A 21,352-nucleotide genomic window follows, 5' to 3' on the forward strand; every position below is an offset into this window, starting at 1 on the left:
CTGCATGGCTTTTGTCATAGTGTGCTCTTCCCTCTAAGTCTCTTTGGTCTTTTTTTCTAGTGCACACGTTTCTTTCGATCTCTTCAGGACACTACTGGCTGTCCAGTGTTCCAGTCAACTACTGGAAAAACAGTGTTGCTCAGTTTTAAAGTTGGCTTATCATGTACCTGACATTAAAGTGTGTATTTTTTTCTTTATTCTTTTATGGTAGATGCCTTGTGGACAAAAATAAAATAATTTATCTCAAACTGAGATTCTGAGCTCAATTCAGTTTGTGATTGATTAGTGAAATGCTGCACGAGGACATTTATTATCTGATATCTTACTTTTCCACAGTGGCACCCTTTTTTATCCTACAGTACTTAGTTTATCGTCCTGGTGGTCTACTCTGGCCTCCAATCGGGAGCTCTGGAGACACACTATCTATGATGCTGCTGATGCCTTTGAGAAAGCACGTAGGATCACTCTTGAGGAGAAAAGACAACGCAGAAAGAATCGTGCCTTGCAGAATATACCATCTAAGGAGTCTTTCTGCTGTGCCTTTTGCAACTGGGCATGCCCATCTCGTATTGACCTTTTTAGCCACCAACACACTTGCAACAAACGTGGGTAGTGCCCTTCCCAAATCTTCATTCGTGAAGCCTAGCCATGACTTAGTTTATGGTCAGCATTATGAGTGAAAAAATTAATTATTCTGAAACTATTTCAGAATTAATTAGTTTCAGAACAATTCCAAGCTCTTTCAAGAAAAGATTGTTGTTACTTGAGGTTTGTTTTCTTGTTTGTTCAATACTTTTATATATACAAAATCAAGTGGGGGACTATTCCACTTTGTATTGAATAGTGCCCCTTTTTTGAGGGGCTTTTCAGACCCTCCTTTGTGGAAGGCTTCTCAGGTGACAGGCACCTGTAATACAGTTTTAATGTAGCACTTTTATGTCATTTGCGGAACACAGATCAGCTAAAGGCAACTGACCCCAGAGATGACATGGATTCCCAGTGAAATAAACATCTTCTGACAGAGGTAGAAGGACTACGTTTGAATTTGTGTTGGAGCTGCATGGAGAATCTGTGTTAGATCCTATTAGCCCTAATAAGCAATGGAAGAAACATTACGGGTCCTGGTTTTGTTATAAATTCTTTAGAAATATTCTGATTGGTACTACACATAAAGAAAAGGATGTTGAAATATTTGGGTAGCAGATATAAAGAGGAACAACAATGAAGATACTTCTGAAAAATCAGTGAGTATCAACCTTAGGTGAGTCTAACCTCAGGAAAAAGATGATTCTGCTTTTCATTATATTAGAAATTGCATTTTTAAGAAATGCTAGATCACTCTAGTAGATTAAATTTGTCATTGTAGCATCATTATCTCAGGCCACAACATGGGGCCCGGCAGATGTATTGATACCACAACTGTAAGCTTTACTCTGTGCTCTGAATACACATACCCTGGGAGAGCTAATCCTTCTGCATGATCAAAGGATGTAAATGAGCTTTCCAGAAGGCCTTTATATCCATCCTTTCCTCACTGATTGACAGTCACCAAGTTTTCTTTTCACAAATTCCCTTTTGTGGTTACGCTTTTTCAAATAGACATAAGAGCAGGAAAAGTGAACAGAGTGGAGAGCAGGAAAATTTCATTAGTCGTAGGTGCTTTTCTGTCTTTAGAGCAGAGTACAGTTTTTGTATTCTACCTAAATTTTTATTTAACGTAAATAGTGCAAACTGGTCAAATGCGGTAAAAGAGAGATCAAGCTAATACTGTTTAATATGATGAATATTTACTGCTTTTACAGTATATGCCACTATAATTTCTTCCAAAATCTACAATTTGGGTGATGCTGCAAGTTGTTTTTTCTCTATACTTGAACAAGAATATTTTTTCTTCTAAAAATGTTCTAAAAGGACTTTTTAAAGAAGACTTGGACAAATATATGGTGTATTTGTTTTCACTGAGAAGAGAGGGTAGAAGGCCATACAGAAGAGATATAAAATGGAGCCCATGAGATGAATGTCAAGAACAGTCTAACAATGTTTAATGACAAAAAGTACCATAGGTCATGTTAAGTACTGCTGCAAGGTAAAACAAATAGTTCTTAAAGGTAAATACTTCTTTTAGGTCAAAATTTCTTTTGAGTTTTTTTTAATTACTGCTGTATTTCCATCTAATTTTCGTGGGTGCAATTAAATGCATGTTTTAAAAAATGCAGGTCTCTGAACTTTTCAGATCTTTAGACAGAAAATACATCATTGTTTTATGTAATACTTAGGAGACATGAAGCAAAAGAAGTTGAGTTACAAAGCTACCTTAGTTCATTTTCATCCCACTTCTACATTTCAGCTGTTGTAACTGTTATGTCAACTGGTGTCAAACTTTTAATTTGAAATACTCATTTTATTTCCTTTTCCCAGCAGGTTGTATAAAACACTGAAAACAGAGAATGATAGGATCAGAATGTCTTGCTTTGCAGCAGGCCCAGGCTGGCATCCTGGTTCTCATTCTGCAGAGTTGTTATTCTCAACCACTGCTAGAGAGAGCAGCTTGCAGTTTGTATAAGTGCTTGAACTTGATTTATGGTTGGGTTTGCAGTACCTTACTGTCATCAGTCTGCAAATCTGAATGACAGTGTTGCTTGTGTTGGTAAGAAGCACACCAGTGTATGCCATAATACACTGATCAGTAGAATTTAAAATTGTGGGGGTTCTTTTATCATCCAAGCATGAATGTTTTAATGAACTACTATTCCTTTTTTTTTTTTTTTTTGGCACTTAAAGCCAGTGCTATTTATTAGATCTTTTTAAGACATGTCTCAGACAGTCTTTCCCTTGGTAGTTCAGTAATTTTGCTGCACAGTCAGGTTCTTAGGTACTTTTTTCTTTTTTTAATGTATTTTAAGAGATTGGCTCAAGTTTATAGGGATTTTGACAACTTTTCTTATAGTAAAATATACCTGTGTAAAATTAAATGACTTGGTCCTCTAAATAACTCATCTGCAAATAAAGGTGTACACAGCATGCATCACTTTAAGGCTTTATCATATCCTGCAAATTATAAGCTTGTCTGCCTTATAAAATAGTGTTAAGAAGCTTTTGGAAAGATTTTGTAGTTAGAACTAGAATTCCAAAAGTGACTAGTAAAAAACGTTTTGCCTGTCACAGGTTAAACAAGCTGTCTTTTCTATTGAAATAGTAGATAGTGTAAGTCTGTTGTATACTTCCATTGTTAGTAAAATGAGATAATAATCTGAACCCTTATAAATCCCACTTCGAAAGAAATAATGGTTTTATTCGAGGCTGTCTTTTGTCTGCACTATCATGCATTGGTAAAAACAGTTAATAATAGACATTTGGTTATAAAATGGAGGTTTGTCTTATTTCTGCTGACTGTTATTCACACTGATCTATTTAGTTGTATAACAAGTGCAAGTTGACTATACTTACATAATGTGTTAATGGAAAATTCAGGCAGCTATTACACATTACTTGGGTTCTCTTTCTTCATCTGGATTTTAAGCCAGGTAATTTTAGGATTGATATAAATACTTCATAGTTTTTAATATGACTTGCTGGTGGAATTGCTTTTACACACTTTATTCATGAAAGATATAGTTTATGGCCAACACAAATACGTGACTAGTTTAGTCTGAAAAGAGACCATGTGCAAGCATTCCTTGCATCATTCCTCATACAAAGTGTTCTTCCACCCTTTTAGAAGTTTCTGTTTTCTTAATTTCTTGTTCATAACTGGTATAGCACTGGAGAGGATTTTAGAATTTTCCACTGAAATTTCCACTCCAATGTCAATAAAACAGTTAAAACATTTATTCCACAAGATTATTAAATATTTACCTATTTTTGCAGGTGAGCTTTGAATAAAATACAAAAAGACTCAAAATAAGCTGATACAACTCCCACCTGTTTTTAATTGAAAATCGGATTTCTATGAATCTATTTAGTTTGCAAAACTGGCACTATACCTATATGGCAATCAAAAAAAATTTTTGAGAAGCTTCTACATTATTTATCTGTCCAAACTTTGAACTTTACAACTGAACACCGTTTTCTTGCCAACCTGCCCTTAGAATGTCTCTAAAATGGAGAGCAACACTAGTAAAATATCTGTAGGTGTTTTATAACATGTATTTGGGTAAAACAGAATGAGTTCTTCAGAGACTGCTTTAGACTTCAGTGGCATTATACGTGGAAACAGAGTTTGAATGTCTTTGTTAACATTGAACTAACTGCAGAGTCAGGATCCTAAACAAATATGTAGTTATTTTTTTCTAAAAGCACATTACATTTGTAGAGGCTTCCTGAATATAAAATGCAGAAGAATATTAAATGTACCAATTTATAAGTAAGGTTACCCCACTTCAATCAATGGAATTAGTGTAAATTTGCACTATATTTGATAATGCTGGTATTTGATAATTCTTATGTGGAATTCACAATGAACTGTGCAGGCAGAAATCTGTGTATTCCGAATTTTATAGTAATAGCTGTTAAAATGTGAATTTCCCTAGGGTCTTGCTAAATCTATGATCTACCAAGACATAACATATTGTGGATTGACATTTCATCAAATTCAATATTAGATGTGCAGTAAAACCTACATCAATGAATTATCCAATAAATTTCTAATATGCTTGTTTTTCTTCATTTTACAATAGCTGTGTGTCAACATGACCAATGAGAAGATACACCAGTACATCAATGAAGTGCTTTTCTTACAAGAGCAAGCTGAATGTGTACAAGAGGGAGTTGCCATGGAAACAGTGTATTCTCCTGGTAACCATACCGCAGCCTTGGATTTTTTCTTTCAGGTGGTTTCCAGATCCATTTTACAGCATGTATATTTATACATAGTCTCTGCATGTTAAACTAATACAACTTTGCTTGCATTTTCCAATTTATGAATCTTCAGGTAAGGTTATGGGTCCAAAGAGACTGTAGCTCAGGGGCTAACAGAGCTTGCTAACAGTCCAGGGATGAAGAAGATGCACCAGAAACTCCTTGTCTGTACTGATTGATGCGTGGCATCTGTGTGTCATGGCATGTTGATAATGCAGCTGTAGGACTGACGAGTCTCTGTTGAAAGCCTGACAGTTTCTTTAGTAGCTGAAGCTAGTTTCTTGAGTACAATTTCTAGGAAGAAAGTAACTTAATCAGTTTCCTAGAAGATCATCAATAGTGACCATTTTTGGCAATTGAAATATTGTTCGTTACGTCTCTTATAGAATTATCTTCTGTGCATAGCCTTGAACACTTACCAAAATATTTTAATCTTTTTATTTTTCCTTTTCTTTGAGGTGATATGTGTTTCTGTTTAATAAATTACACACTGTGTTACTATACAAGGAACAAGTGAAATTCTATTGCTCCTATATAAAATGAGAAAAATCTGTTTTTCATTTCAGAAACCATCAGGCTTTTTGTCAATGCTGGATGAAGAAAGCCAGTCTGCTTGGTCGGTGGAACAAAGTCTTTCTAAACGCATTCAGTCTTACCTGGATACATCAGACACAAATACAGTATATTCCTCCACAAAAGATGGAAATGGTAACCTTGCCCCAAAGGATCTGGGCTCCACCTTCACTGTTATGCATTATGCTGGGAGGGTAAGTTGTTTGAATGATCATTTACATGCAGTTAATGAAAAAAAGTAAACAAAACAAAAAATTACATAGCTTCTCCAACTCCTGGCTATAAATAATTCACTGTCAAGTGATAAATTTTCCAAGGACAATTTAGAATCTCAGTGCAATATCTGGTGTATAAAATCTGTATCTTATAGCATGCAGGATTCAGACTACCTAATTCTGGCTCCTAAATTGTATCTTCACTGTGAGCATTTCATGTCAAAGGAGGTGATTCAGATCCCTTAACATAAATGTTTAATACCATTTTAATTGGCTGTCACTTTACCTTCAAATGTCCCAGAACAGTACAGGTTCCCTGTAGGTCCTTTGCTATATATGTAGATACCTGGGATACCAGCATGCATCTGGTAAAAAAATCAAAAACAAGCCCCCCATGTTTTTGTTAGTAGTCATAATATTTTTTTCCTTTTTTTTTCCCCCTACAAAACCCCAGGATGTACTAAGAGTCTTTCAATATGACTGTAAAATAAGATGAATATTCTGCATTCCCCCTTCTGCAGTGTTCACAGAAAAAGTGTAATTATTTTAATTCTTTTAAACAGGCCTTTTATCCTTTTCTTTCCAATACTTCATTTTCACATGGTCTCCACCACCACCCACAACTCAAAGCAAGCAAATTAGGCATGTATTAAGAGGGATAATAATTTTTTTAGATAGTCTGACAGATTGGCCCTTTTGTGATTAATCTGACATTCTACCACTTCTCTCTGTTCAAAGCATGGTATTTGAAATTAGCTAAGGAATGTAAATTATATGGGTACAATATAACGGGCTCTTAGTTATCACTTTACCAAAATTTCCATTGAAATCATGTGAGCACATAGACCGAAGACTGCAGAAATCAGTCTTCACATCTGAACAACTTGTTCTGCGTACTTTCACACTTCCTAAGCCTTATGCAGATGATTCTATGAGATATCCATCCACTGATGGAATCCCTTAGAAGCTTTGTGAGTAGCACGTTTAGAAATTATTTATCTCATCAGCATGACTGGACTTCGCGAACAAAGATTTAGGAAGGCTCTATCCACATTTGTTACAAGCACGCTGGTGGCTAATGAGGCCAATACGAGATAGACATGTCCGATTGCAGAAGGCACAGCAGAAAGACTCCTTGGGTGATATCAACAAGACACGATTCTTTCTGCACTGTCTTTTCTCCACAAGAGTGATCCTGTGTGTGTTCTCAAAGGAAACAACAGCATTATAGATGGTGTGTCTCCAGGCCTCCCGATTTGAGGCCAGAGTAGACCAGTTATGGTGATCAATATGGCCGAGGCTGAGATGTTGTTTCACGGAGTCCTTGTATCTTTTCTTCGGGGCTCCTCTTATGCGGCAGCCAGTGGCAAGTTCACCATAAAACAAAATCTTAGGGAGGCAGTGGTCCTTCATCCTTGAGACTTGCCTTGCCCAATGCAGCTGTGTTCTCAGCAACATGGCCTCAATGCTTGTGACAGCTGCTTGTTCTAGAACAGACGTATTAGTCACATAATCTGAGCAGTGGATGTTTAGGATTGTACGGAGGCAGTGTTGATGGAAGAGTTCTAGGAGACACAGGTGGTGGTGGTAGATGACCCGTGATTTGGAACCATACAAGAGAGTAGACAGCGCTATGGCTTTGTAAACACTGATCTTGGTACTTTTCTTCAAATGTTTATTACACCATACTCTTTTGTGGAGTTTTCCAAAAGCACTATATGCCTTTGCTAACCTGTTGTCTATCTCTCCGTCAATCTTACCATCTGAGGAGATGAGGCTACCAAGGTAATTAAACTGCTGGACTGATTTGATCTCTGATTGGCCAATGGTGATATGGGGATGATGGAAGACTTCCTGAGGTGCAGGTTGATAGAGAACTTCTGTCTTCTTTAAGCTGACTTCCAGCCCAAAGAGCTTAGCAGCGTCTGAGAAGCAGGATGTTAAATGCTGCAAAGCTACTTCTGTGTGGGCAACAAGGGTGGCGTCATCAGCATAAAGCAGCTCCCAGACAAGATGGTTTAAGGTCTTAGTGTGGGCCTTCAGTCGCCTAAGGTTGAACAGGCTTCCATCGGTACGATATCGAATGTAGATACCGTCCTGATCATTGAGGTCTGCCATGACCCTTTGGAGCATCATGCTGAAAAAGACTGTGAATAGGGTTGGTGCGAGAACGCAGCCTTGTTTCACACCATTAGTTATTAGAAAGGGCTCAGAAAGTGCATTGCCATATCTGACTTGGCCATACTGATCCTCATGGAGTGAGATGATCATTTTAAGGAACTTGGGGGACAACCTAAACATTCCAAAATCTGCCATAGACCTTTTCTGCTCACAGTATCGAAAGCCTTGGTGAGGTCGACAAAGGTTACATAGAGAGCTTTGTTCTGTTCCCTACACTTCTCTTGCAGTTGTCTGAGAATAAATACCATGTCTGTGGTACTCCTGTTGGCTCTGAAACCACACTGACTTTCAGGTAGATTTCCTTCTGCTATGGCGGGTATTAGTCTGTTCAAGAGTATTCTTGCCAGGATGTTGCCAGCAATGGAGAGCAGAGTAATACCACGGTAATTTGAGCAATCTGATTTAATTCCTTTCTTCTTATACAAAGTGATGATGACATTATTTGTCTACTGCGCGTCAAAACAACCACTTCATGATTGTATACACTGCGTTGTTTATAAGTGTAACCGCAAGTGTTATTAGTTGATGACTTTAAATAGTAGGTCACTTAAAACCTGAAATCTCAGTAAAGTCTGTTATTCGGCAGAACCTGAGTTTTTTCAGGATTTAATGGCAGCACATGATACGTATCCTCCATTAAAGATACATGGGAACTACAGGTGCTTCAGTATAACCAGACAACTGACACCTGGATGCTCCTCTCTATACCTAAGCAACAGGCAGAAGGAATGAGTTCAATGAGGAAGAAATTGGGCAGCTATGATAAAGTCTTTTGATTAGAATTCATATTACAATTCTCAAATAAATACGGTATCTTTTCTGCTGTTTATTGTGACAGATAATCTTTCCCTCACGTGATTTTTAAAATCAGTTTAAATTCTGAAGGGAGTTCTTAGTGGTTGCTAGGGTAAGAACACCAGAAAAATAACTAATCTATGCTGCTAAAGGTACTGGATGACACACTTTTTGCTATGATGACTACTTGAGGTAGATTTATACTGTTGAACACCCAGTCAGTCAACTATTTGTAGTGGAAATTCATATGATGTGTGTTCAAAACTTGTCTGCAAGTCACCAAAAACAGACTTGCTGGCTCTGTTATATCTCAGGATAACACTGTATGTCCTGAGCTCTCCAGAACAGATCAGAGGTTGGAATATGCATGCTTAGGCTTCCTTAACTAGATTAGGATCCTTTACAACAGTATAGATGAGGACAGGTCTATTTTGTGACTCTTCATTTGGAAATGAAGCTGATGGAAGTCTTGAGTTGTGTTCTGACGCAAGCAAATTTGTTCCTGCCCAATAATAGAAATGTGGTAATTATGGAAAGGATTAAGACTATTTGGGTAGTGCTTAAATTCCTAACCTAAATACTCTGAATAACTGCCTGGAGGTTCTTCTTTCATCACAAGGCCTTCTACTTAGACTCAAATTATTTGCCAGAGTTAAGTAGTTTGAATACCTCCACTATTGGGAATGTGGGCACACAGTGGTTAAATAACAGTACAACCTAAGAACTGACCATGAGCTCCAGATGTCTAATTTCATTTATAAACTTTTTTCATACTTGTTACGTAAGTAATTTTTAATGCAGTTTGTTTATACAAATTTATCACAATAGCTCAAAAAAGTTCCATACCCCAAAACCTGACATGGAAGCAGCAGCAAGGCAGCTGCATTAAAACCACAACCAGTCTAATAAAGACATTTCTTCAAAATGAAAGAAATGTTTGTCTTATTCTGTGAAGAAACACTTAAAAGATTTGTTAAGACCAACATTTCAGGTGCCTAGTTCTGAAAGTTAAACTGTGAGTGGTAAAGAGGACACTTTTCATTAACATGTTTTTTAGCCTTGCATGGTTGTTTAGATTTTGTGTTATAACGTAGACACTTGGTTTGACCTTTTCCTAATAATAGTAATGACATTTAATCTAAAAGCATGAGCAAATAGACAACTCTCCAAGTAATGTAAATTCACACATTCTTTTGAAGTCAATGGAGATCCTTTGATTTACATTGGCCAAGGAACTATTCCAAAGAGTCAGGTTGTTCTTTGCATCCTTACAGTAGTAAAATGCTTGGCCCTGCTAGAACAGGAAAGTTCTCTTGCAAGTGTTTAACTCTCCTTTCTTTAATAGTGATTGAGTAAAATCCTTAAAGACACTTGCATTTTTGATATCTTGTGGAACTGTTATCTTGCTATCACAGATTGAAATTTCCAGTGATTTATGATATGTATTTACATAAACTGTGATGATAGTTTGACTGTACTAAGTGACACAAATTGAGTTTATTCTGATCCTATAATGTCTTCATAAGTCGATAACTTGGATATGAAAAACTAGGATTTAAAACTGCTGATGCTGTTCTTTAGATTGTGCTATTACTACATTTAGTAGCTTTTTATAGAAGTAATTTGTGATTTATTCTTTATAAAAATTCTTAAGGTATCAGGCTTTTAAATATATCAGCATTTATTGGCACTCAAAAATAAGCATTTATAAAGTAACAGTATAGTTTGGCAGGTTCTGAGAGCCATTTTTATAGTCTGACATCAATTAAGTGAGTCTAAAATAAGTGAAGTGTAAAGCAATCTTATTCTGCGTTGTTGCTTTCAGAGATCTCAAAATTTAAAACAAGGGGGCTTAATTTTATTCTGACTTACCACAGTTTTTCACTGATTGTAACTCCTTTAACTTGGTAAAGCTTCTCATTATTTACATGAGTATAACTGAAAGATGAATCAGACCCAAAGGATAAAATGTGACAGGTAATTGCACATAAAAATTTTCACTTCTAGGATTAATCATTTACATTCAGGTGATGTGTCTAGGCTGGCAGTTGTGGAGGAAGTCACACTGAATGCAGGTCTGTGTTAGAAGGTGAAGGCAGACATCCTGATTTCTCTAGGTAACAAAAGGTGTAACCACAGTGTAGTTCACAGTCAGTCTGAAAGAACTGCTACTCCAAGTCATCTAGAGAAAAAAGAAAAAAAAAAAGCTAATATTCTATCTTGGCCCTGGTATGAACCTCTTATGACCCATGTAGTTTGAGCTCCTTTTCATCAGTACTGTATGTCCAGAACGAATTGGGTTCACTTCTTTACTCAGACACTTACAGTAGTATTTTAGCAATTTAGAAGTGCAGTTACGCTGGAAAATGCAGTTATTAACAATACTTCCTCACTGAAAAAACCTTTTTTTGTGTATTTAATTGGGATTGACAGACCACATCTTGTGAACAAAACTGATATCTCTAGCTTTATATTATGAGAGAATTACAGCTGATACAGATGTGTCCATGCAGTTTTAAACACCTCTAATATGTTCATACCTTAAATTTTTTTGGTCAGGATACGCATAGAAAAAATATCTTTTCTTCCACTGTCAAGTCTTTTTGATTGATTGTAGTCACGAATTTTCAGGTATTGCCCATTTCCTTAAGTTTTATGCTCAGAAGCTTTTTCTGAGACTAAACATGCCACCTTATTGATTGAAGCATAATGAGTCTTAGACCATTCCAGAAAAAGCAGTACCAAGAGAAAAAGAAGAGATAGTGGATTAGTGGATCAGAAGTAAAAAAAAAAAAAAAAAAAAGAAACCATGAGTTTGAAGTGAGACGAAAAATGCATGTAAGGGAAAAAAAATCCAAATAATTTGGAATCCATTTTCTGGCTAAAGCAATACCTTGATAAAATCTGTGTGCATGATATCATTCTGAGAGAACCTGGATTTTTTTCTTTTCTTGGCTGTTTTGGAATGAGAAGAGAACACTATGCACAAGTTAACTGCTACACATGGAAGAAATCAGCACAGGGGTGAGATTTTTTTTTAATGGAGTCTGGGAGTGAATACTATATTACACTAATGTGACAGAATGATCCAGTGGAAGAAAGAAAATGAATTTTCCCTCATTTCTCTTGAATTTTCCTATTATGTCTGCACAGTATTAAATCTCTCTTTTTCTTCATGGGCAATGATACATTGCTCATGAACACACATGAACACATGCTTAGCAAAGGCCACTGTGAGCATTAGTACTTTATCTTACCAAGTATTTTACTCTTTATCTCCCAGTTTTAATTTTACAGCTGAACAGAATCCTACAATGCCTTGACATATTATGAGTCTTTTCTAAGAGCTATTTAGTGTCTTGTTATCTGAGTGCTGTAAGACAAAAAGCTTATCTGTTCTGTTCAGACAGAAGGTAGAAAAGAATGCTTTAGGGCTTTTATGACTGAAAAACAAAAATCCTGGTGGGAGGCTTTATCCAAAGGTTGTTTAACACATTTCCCTGAACACTGGCAGTTTGATCTCTTCTGGAAAAAATCTGCTCATCTGGGCATTACTTTGTTTCTGACGCCTGACATGAATATGGGTATCCTCAGATGCTTCTCACACAGACTGTCTGCCTGGCAGCAGTGAGAGAAGAGGCACGCTGGTTCCACACTACACCTTGCAAGCCTGCCACATCTCACCATCAGTCAAAACTATACTAAGAATCTGTAATACTGAATTTCTAGGGGGTTTTGTTGATAACATTAATATTTACATTGCAGGCTCTCATGTAATGAAGGGCTTCACATGAATTATATCTTTGAACTGTTGAATGTACCAGTAGTCATGATTTTTGAAGAATAGCATTCCCATCATCGAATTTTCTCAAGGACACAAAGTGTTTTATTTTTTTAAACTTTATGGAAGAATTAACATATCAATAAGTAAATCTGAAATATATTGTCTTAGCACAATGCCAAGAGACACATATAAAGGTATTTAACATACTGGTATTAGAGATAATTAACTATTTTCCCCATTGTTCATGAAATCTGAATAATAGATTGCCGTAATTTAAGCTTTCTGCAGTTTAAATTAAACTTGAATTTAAAAATTAGATAAGCCCCTTGTCACTGTTTGCCTTGCCATTATTTTGACTTATAGTACTATAATAAACCAATCAGACCTAAAGACCAACTTCTTAGCTCTATAAACAAGTGCACATAATGTCCTTTAAGTGCAGATCAATGTCTGTTCCATTTCTCAGGTACGTGCATTTCAAAAATACCTCTCAGCTGTCAGCTCACCTTCACCGAGGCAGTCTTCTCTGAAATGCCTTATATATCCCAGGCAGACTCTGAAACTGACCCTCTAAATCAACAGACAAAAGGAGTTGCATTAATCAATAAAGATGCTTTCATTTACTCTTTTTTTTCCTCAGGCTGAATCCTCAGACATAACAATCAAGTCAATCTAGTCTAATCTATAGTACCAAGGCTTTTAAAGATTACTTGACTGATTCTAGTTTTCACACAGTCAAGGTAGTTGTGCTTTTTCTCCCTTTCTCTCTCTCTTTCTTCCTTTAAGTAGACTTGATTTGGGACTTTTACTTACAGTAAAAAATAATAAAACACTTCCCTCCACCCTCCTATTTTGTTTATAAATATTTGCTTGTTTCAAAATACCATTCTGTCACTCACATTTAAGTACGGACAGAAAATTAGCAACTACAAGTGACCTTTTGTGCAATGAAATTGTCCTTGAATATATTCTCAAAAATTTTCCTTTTACTACATGAACTGATGATTTTCTTATTAACTAAAATTAACAACACATTCAAAACCGTGAGTTTCTGAGCTATATTTTGCCATTAAAATAGTAAAATTTTCCCTTTTAAGTGTGAATGCAGACAAATCATTCTTAATATTCCAGGTGGCATTTTCCTAACTGGTTTTAGGGTTCCTGCTGAATTTGCCATTAGCCATGAGTGCTTTTGACCTATCAAAAGATATGAAAACTATTTACAAAGAAAAAAGTTTTATAAGGAGTTGATGAAAAACATGTGTAAAGCTGGTGCTGTTGATAAAGTATATTGGAAAATCCAATAAACTTTGAGAAAATTCCTTACCTAAGTCAGATGTTATGACAGAGGATACTTTAATTCAGAAGAGAAGAGGTACAGTCTACTGATTTTAGGGCATGAAGATAATTAATGAAGCAAATAGACTTTGTTTGAATTTTGTCTCCCCAGAATAACTATCCACTGTGCTTGAGTGGCAACCAATGCAGGGTTTCGGCCAGGTTAACTTTAGAAACCCCATGGAAGAAAACTGAGGGAAATGTATGTGCTTTAATTGGTATGTAGTTTGGCATCTCTGCTGAGGGCAGGACTAAATTAACAACATTGGCAACTAGAAGTGTCCTTACTTCTTTTTCTCTTCTGTGGGACTGACAATGAATATGGAACCCAGGAGTGTCATTTCACTGAGTCAGTTTTCATGTCTTTAGTCAGTGAATTAATTTACCAAGTCTATGGGAAAACTACTAGAGAGTTAGCAATTTTCTCATAAAAGGGAATTCTCCTAACTTTTATGTATTTTATGTGATACTGAGATATGTCTTACGAATATAGTTCTAGAAGTTGGTGATGTATTATACCAGCATCAATACTGAAACTTCTCCCTGTTTCAATCTAGCCAGTTAATCGTAGTATAGTTATCTCCCACTGCTGTACTTACCAACTCCTCCCACCAATACTCTCTTCTTCTAATTTAGTCAAAACCCAAGACACTCAGTTAGGAACTGGCATTATGGATTTGTCAAATAAGTTCTGTTAATTACCTCTTATAGACCAGTATGGTAGAACATTTATATTAGGTACACTAAAAGCATTTAATAGTATACTTAAATTATGCTAACAGTTTGCTGACTATGTTGTATGTTCTTAGGAAATGCAATTAGAAAATTACATAACATTGCATCTGTCATGGAAAAGAACCATAATTCTATTGTTATACCTTTTTCATATCGGATGCCGTACTAATTACATAATTTGACAGTTACTCACTCTAACAGATTATACACATCCAATTCATATAATCTCTTTTGTGAGTTAGATAGCATTGAATAATTTTCAAATGACCCAATGGAAAATTAATGCACTGATTAGTATTACTAATCTTAATTATATATTTACAGCTTTATTAAATGTCCAAGGATAACATTTCCCCAAATACCTAAGGGGATTAGGATATAGATCCAATAAAAAATTAAAGAAGGCTTTAGATAGAAACATAGTCCCAAGGTAAATAAAATCAAACTGTATTCTAATAATTTCCCATTAAGTACCTGCCTAATCCTGGAGGTACTGCAATCTATAATTTTCTTCCTTTTTAACTTAAAAATTCCCTTTGGATTCTACTACTGGGCAAGCAAGGGCTGTGTATATCTAAAGCCTGTAAATTAACTAGTTGTTTTTCTTCCATCACCATACAAAGTGGAAAAAAAAAACCAAAACAACTGGGCTCACTGACTGGTTTCTTGTCTCAGTGCTCTGTTTCTATAAAGTGTCTTCGGGGATGGGTTCAATGTTTAAACAGACGTTTGGTTATATTTCTTAATTTTGGATGTACCCTCAGAACCTCTGGCTAGAGCCTCCCATTTTACTCCTTCTCATAGTGCCCACCACCCGTGTTAGCGTTTATAGATGCAGTGACAATCCAACTGTCTGTTCATGAAATCATGCCATCAAGCAATTAAGGTGACCCAAAATCCTTATGTGCCTAGTTCTTAGAAAGGTAAATAGGATTGGTATATAACCTATGGACTGACCTTGTCTCCAGAGGACATATCAATGGTTGGAACTTGTCTTGAGTGTGAGCTGGGACTCATATTGCTCCGTGAGTGCTTTTTCATGGTCGGTGTGGGTAGTTTCCCTTTGACAAGGAGGTCTGTGATCTGGGAGTGACTTTCTCATCCTACAGGGAAAGTGATGTTTAGGTCACCATCTCCTGCTCTACGGTATGTTTTTGTCTCATAGTCTTGCACTGTGGAAATGTTTTACAATCAGTCTGATGAAATTTGTATATACTTGCAGAGGTACACAATGTTCAACAACCAGTTATTCTGATTAATACTGTTGGCGCTAAGAAAATGCCAAAAGACACTACGTGGTGCCAGTCTTTAACTGTTTAGTAGAAAAAAACATAGCTTCATTTCTACTGCTTTAAGATTTTTACAAGATACTACTGTAAATAGTAGTAAATACAAGATTACTAATGATGTCACAATATTTTGTTATAGGTTACTTATGAAATTGCTGGTGCGATAGAAAAAAACAAAGATTCCCTTTCACAAAATCTCGTATTTGTAATGAAAAGTAAGTAAATGGTTTTGTGGTTGCTGTTGTTAGAAATCAAGATATTATGACTTGACTTTCGTTTTCATTTTAGCTTTAAGAGACATTTATATATATTTTATTCCCAGTAAAAAAAAAAGTCACCTTCATCTTTATGAAGTATGTATGGATTGTTTGAAATTTGCTCTAATTTTGAAAGCTTTTAGAATTCAGGAACATAAAGCATCTTCATGTGATGTGATGTGATATGAGGTAAAGAACAAGAAGATATAGTATGATAGATAAGAGTGACTTACAGAAAACAATGGGTATGAATTAAAGCAAAAAGAAAACCCAGAAAGCAGGGAAACAAAATTAGGCTCCCAAAATCATAGAGGCTGCATTGTAATGTGCTGCACTGCTTGAGTATCTTTCTAAAAGCAGGAACTTGTGGGCGTTCTTATATTTTTCAGTGAATAGATATAAACGTCCATTGAAATGCAAAATTAAATCCTTTTCCTGTGTATGTTTTATAATTATGCGTAATAATAATAATGCAACCAATTTTATTAATTGATTCATAATTGGATTAATAAAAAACTTTCCCCTTTCTGTGAAAAAAAACCCCAAAACATTTTCTCACAGAAATGTCAGCGTGCCAGTGTTATTTGTCTTCTCTCCAACCACTGCAGTGTCTTTCACTTAATAAATTATATACTAGTATTTCTTTCTGTAGAAGTAGAGGTCTTTTGAAAGTCGTATTTGTCTTACAAATCAGCCCTGCTGTTACAATGTATTGGGTTTTAGCAGTTTTAGTGTAAAATTAGCCAAATGTCCTAGTAAAATAATTGATGCATGTTAAAGGCAAACAGCGTACATTTAGAATGAAACCAGAAATGGAAGAAATTTTCTTGAATATAAGCCTATTGACTGTAGTTTTAGAGACATTCTGGTTCTCACTACTTGGAATTTATATGATAATCTGCCAAAGAGTCTAAGAAGGTATGGCAACTTCCAGTTTGTTCTACAAGAGAGAGCATTCTTCCATTCTCTCACATAGCCTCTCCTTTTCCACTTTCATTACCATTTTGTATAATTAGCTATGCAACTGTTACAAGGGAAGAATGGAGGATTGGATTGGAAATAAAAGTTTTGATATGCTGATAGTGAGTGTATATACAACTGAGAAGTCATAATAACAATTATAAGTAGTGGAAAAATTCTGCAGACAGACTCTTTACAAACATGTAAATCATTTAAGAGCTGTGTTACTCCTTTTTAAGTGTCTTAGGCTTCAGACCTATTGATTGTCAGTGACATGTTTCCTTTGGGGTCAGTTTCATAAGTTGTGTAGATGTATAACTTTAATGCATGCTTCTTTTGATTTTCATTGAATTTAGTTTCCTTTATCAAAACTTTTAACTATGAGAACATTAAAATAACTTGCACATATGTGTAAGAATGTAGAACATACCTGATCTGACAAATAAATCAGGAGAGACTACTGACACAGTATTTTTCTGTTTTAATTTGAAAGACGTCATATTTGTGCCTTTCCTAATCCTACTTATTACATTTAACATATGGAGATTGATGTCCACTGATTGTGCTAAAATAATTTGATTTATTTGCTTCACTTTCATCCTCATAATTTTAATGTTCTTCTTGAGTAAAGAATAGCAATTTCCATGGAAAATGGGAAACAAATCTATTGCATTTAAGCATCTAGTAATATACCATTAAACGGTTAATAAAGACAAAACTGAAGATTTTTACTTACTATGCTAAGTTATTATTTGTGATGCTTATCCCATTCCTCTTTCTGTTTTTTTTTGTTTAGCTGTAAGATGGGTGTGATCATAATACCAGTTTGCTAGTTCTTAAAAAATTGTAACAGGATTTCAGGATGGTTAAGGATGTATCACACAACAGGTTCTTAATGGTTATTGATGATGTGGCAGTACAAGCAACATGTAATTATCATGTTTATGTTAAAAAGCCTGTGACCATAATCTCATAAAGGATAATTTGACTGAAATTAGGATAAAGATTTTTTGTCTTTAAAAACAGCTGTTGGAAGTGTATTTATTTTGAATGCATAATAATATATATGTATGGCATTGCCTTTTTTCTGTAGATGTTTTGAAGTATGGTCTTGATGTAGAGAAATGATGACACAATTTGCTACAGCTCTGTTCTTACGTTTTGGAGGGTTTTTAAATCTCTTCTCATATTTTGTGTATATATAATTCTTTAGTGCAGTGAGTGTCTATAATTTATTTCTGTCAAGGACCTTGATTGTTTCTAAATATTATGTGCTCGGAAATTGTGGTGCAGAACTCATCCCTTACATTGCTTTAATAGATGGATAAATTGGGAGTCTGTAATGGAAAAAAAATCAAAGGTGATGATCACATAAGTAATTAAGTTTAGACAGATCATAGTCTGAAAAGTTTTCATTTATGCCCTCTTTTTGTTCAACACAGGACTACTGTTATTATCCTTAAATATTGAATACTGTTTGATAACTAACATAATATAATAATTTATTATTTTTCCATTTGTTTTAAGTTTATTTATTTAATTCTCTTCTACTGTATGTCATTTTACTTCCAATACAATGTAGATAATTTTCCAACTAATTAGGTAATTTTCTAACCACTTTACTAACTACTTTATCTTCATGAATTCCTTTCTTTTTTTTATTTCCAGCTAGTGAAAATGTAGTCATCAATCAATTGTTCCAGTCTAAACTGACACAAACTGGATCACTTGTTCCTCCATATCATTCCCTTAAAATCAAAGGGTCTAAAGCAGCTTTGCTGAGTAAAAAACCATCTGTAATCTGTGCAAGTGGAGAAACAAAAAAATATATTGAGCTCAGCAAGGTAAGAATTTAGGACTCTTTCTGCTCTTTGTTCCTTCAAGATTATTCTGTTATTTTATCATTTCTGAAATTATCTTGTTCTCTTCTTCATCCTCTGTAGTCATTAAGCTGCAATAATTTAGTACTTAATATCAACAGTAAAGCAGCAAAAGTGAGAACAGGTTCTAATTTACCAACACTAATAATTCTGGTTGGAGAGTCTCTTTCTTGGACTCTTTGAGCAGAAGGTTGGATAAGATGATAAGGTCCCTTCATACTTGAATCCTTCCATGATTTCATGGTTCCAGGGCTTAGCAGAGAATGCACTATTACTGATTTTTTGGCTGTATTGGAACTCTTCTGTGTTTTGTCTCCTTGACTGAGTTTATGGTGAATAGTTGAGTAAATTAAGACATAGGAAGTGCAAAAATAAAACTTTAATGTCTTTATTGTGTCAACCAGAGAAGATTTCTAGTTTGAAAAAGACAGTTTGTTTGTGTAGTTTTGTATGAAGATCAATCCTTTACATTTTGGCAAACGTTATTTCAAATGGTCACTCATATATAAATTTTCCCAGTCAATTTGAGATCAAATCAAACTCTCCCCATTTCTGAACTTGTCTCTTTTCCTGCTAGCTAAGTCAGCCAAAAAAGTTTAAAAAACCCTCAAACAGATAACAACAAACCACAACCAAAAACAAAAGAGGGGGAAGTAAGAGGGAAACTTTGGAGACTATCAGAAAATTAATTGTTCATATCACATGGAACGTCTCTCTTTTGAAGAGAAATAATGCGATTTGGGAAGTCCATTCATGACAGAGCTTTGGAATTCCTCCTTCTAGAAAAGAAGCAAGCAGTTCTCGCAATGCATCAGCTGCCTTGCCAGGCTTCTTGAATCTTGCAACTCTATTTCTGGCTTACAGCTGCATAAAATTGATTCTACCATGGGATTAAGGAGCCTGCTCTCATGTGTCATTGTGGAAGGCTTTATGCAAGTACATCCACAGAACAGCAGTGAGACTTTACTTATAGTCCCCCTGCTGATTTCAGCATAATTCTTGACTACTGTTCTTGTCAGTAATCTCAGTGGAAAAAACTTGAGTTGAACTGCGTGGTGTTGGTTTAATTCTATATTTAACAAACAGCTGAGGCATTACAAGGTGCCTTTAGGTGCCTCTCCACTATAGTAACAGCTTCCTAGAGGAAGCTTCCTGAAGATGTGAAGAAGATCCTTGTACCATACATGGGAGGAAGTATGAAAAGCACATCTAAGTTAGAAGCCTAATCAAGCCAGAGGAAAACACTGCACAGTTGAGATCTCTGAAATTGTATTGGTTTTGACCTGACCAGAATAGCTTTTAACTTGGACTTACTCTCTTGAGAGATAGAAGACATTCTATTTCTTTGGGAAGCGTGATAACTTAAGTCAGAAATTTCACATTCAGTGAGGATGCTCTAAACCTTTAGGTATTAGATGGAAGGTGGGAGGAAGTTCATCCTTCATTTGCCCACAGAGACAAGGATGGCTTGGCTTCTCAAATGTAGGCTTTGAGAAGAGCTGTGCAGGTGAGACAGAACACCACTTAGTTTGTAGATACTAAGTTGGCCTAATTTGAGCAAGGTAATGTGCTGCCATGCAGGACTGAAGCAGAACTTCAGGTATCTGAACTGTTCCAGCAGTGTCTCCAGCAAGAGACACTTGTTATTTTGGAATAGGCACCAATGCAGGAGCTGGAAGTAGGTAAGTACTCAGATTCTTTTGTGGATCAACCCTGTTTTGTTACAGTAATTCCTCCTCTTTTCCATTATATCCTTGGCAGTCCAAATCCACTATGGTGGACTGGAATAATGTTGGGTTTATTATTTTATTGTTATTGTATTTGGTAATGTCATGTAAGGGGCTTTTTGTTATCGGCTTAGAAATAGAATTATTATATGTAATATATTATATGCATCTTTATTGGTGCTTATCCTGAGGGTAAAGGCAGCAAAGGGAGGAAAAAAAATGAAAAAGAGAGGCAGAGAAGGAGGGACATTAAGGCAAAAATTATCAACCAGAGACTGACATTCCTTTTATGTCTGAAATTTGAGCTACAACATACATCATACTGTAGGCAGTGAGAAACATAAAATGGAAAGTTGTCATGTTGCTGTGTATGGGCAGTCATCTATACTCCACTGTATCCAGGGAAGGGAATTAGACACTTCAGAAGCCAAATAGGAGTTTGTTGTGATTCTCCTCCCTTTTTCACTGCAATCCTAGCTAATTGCTAGGTTATATAATTATGAATATCTCTCTCTATGGCTGTCTATCTACCTATTTACCTTTCCATAAATGACTCCTTGATTTTGAGCACACTGTCACAAGTAAGCATAGTCACCTCTTTAAACTAACAAACTCTAGCATGGTAGAATTCAAGACAACAATACATTCATCCTAAGACAGACATGAATCGATCTACTAGCTGGCCAGGATTTTGGAGCACATAAGGAGTCAGAGGAATTTGGGGATGCCAGCTCAAGTCTCTGTGATTTATGAAGACCATG

General features: G+C 35.7%; 1 protein-coding gene across 4 annotated transcripts in view; it reads left to right on the forward strand.

Annotated features, from left to right (window-relative positions):
- The window catches only part of MYO16 (myosin XVI), a 360,224-nt gene that overhangs the window by 246,661 nt on the left and 92,211 nt on the right, over positions 1 to 21,352 (forward strand). For all 4 annotated transcript variants that reach the window (XM_027639720.1, XM_027639708.1, XM_027639698.1 and 1 more), the window contains exons 22-25: positions 4,677 to 4,829; positions 5,424 to 5,624; positions 15,907 to 15,982; positions 18,653 to 18,828. In XM_027639720.1, coding sequence (XP_027495521.1) covers positions 4,677 to 4,829; positions 5,424 to 5,624; positions 15,907 to 15,982; positions 18,653 to 18,828 — 606 coding nt within the window. The remainder of the gene's footprint in view (positions 1 to 4,676; positions 4,830 to 5,423; positions 5,625 to 15,906; positions 15,983 to 18,652; positions 18,829 to 21,352) is intronic.

This window comes from Corapipo altera, unplaced genomic scaffold (genome assembly GCF_003945725.1).
Source record: "Corapipo altera isolate COAL_440 unplaced genomic scaffold, ASM394572v1 0, whole genome shotgun sequence".
NCBI classification, from domain to species: Eukaryota; Metazoa; Chordata; class Aves; order Passeriformes; family Pipridae; genus Corapipo; species Corapipo altera.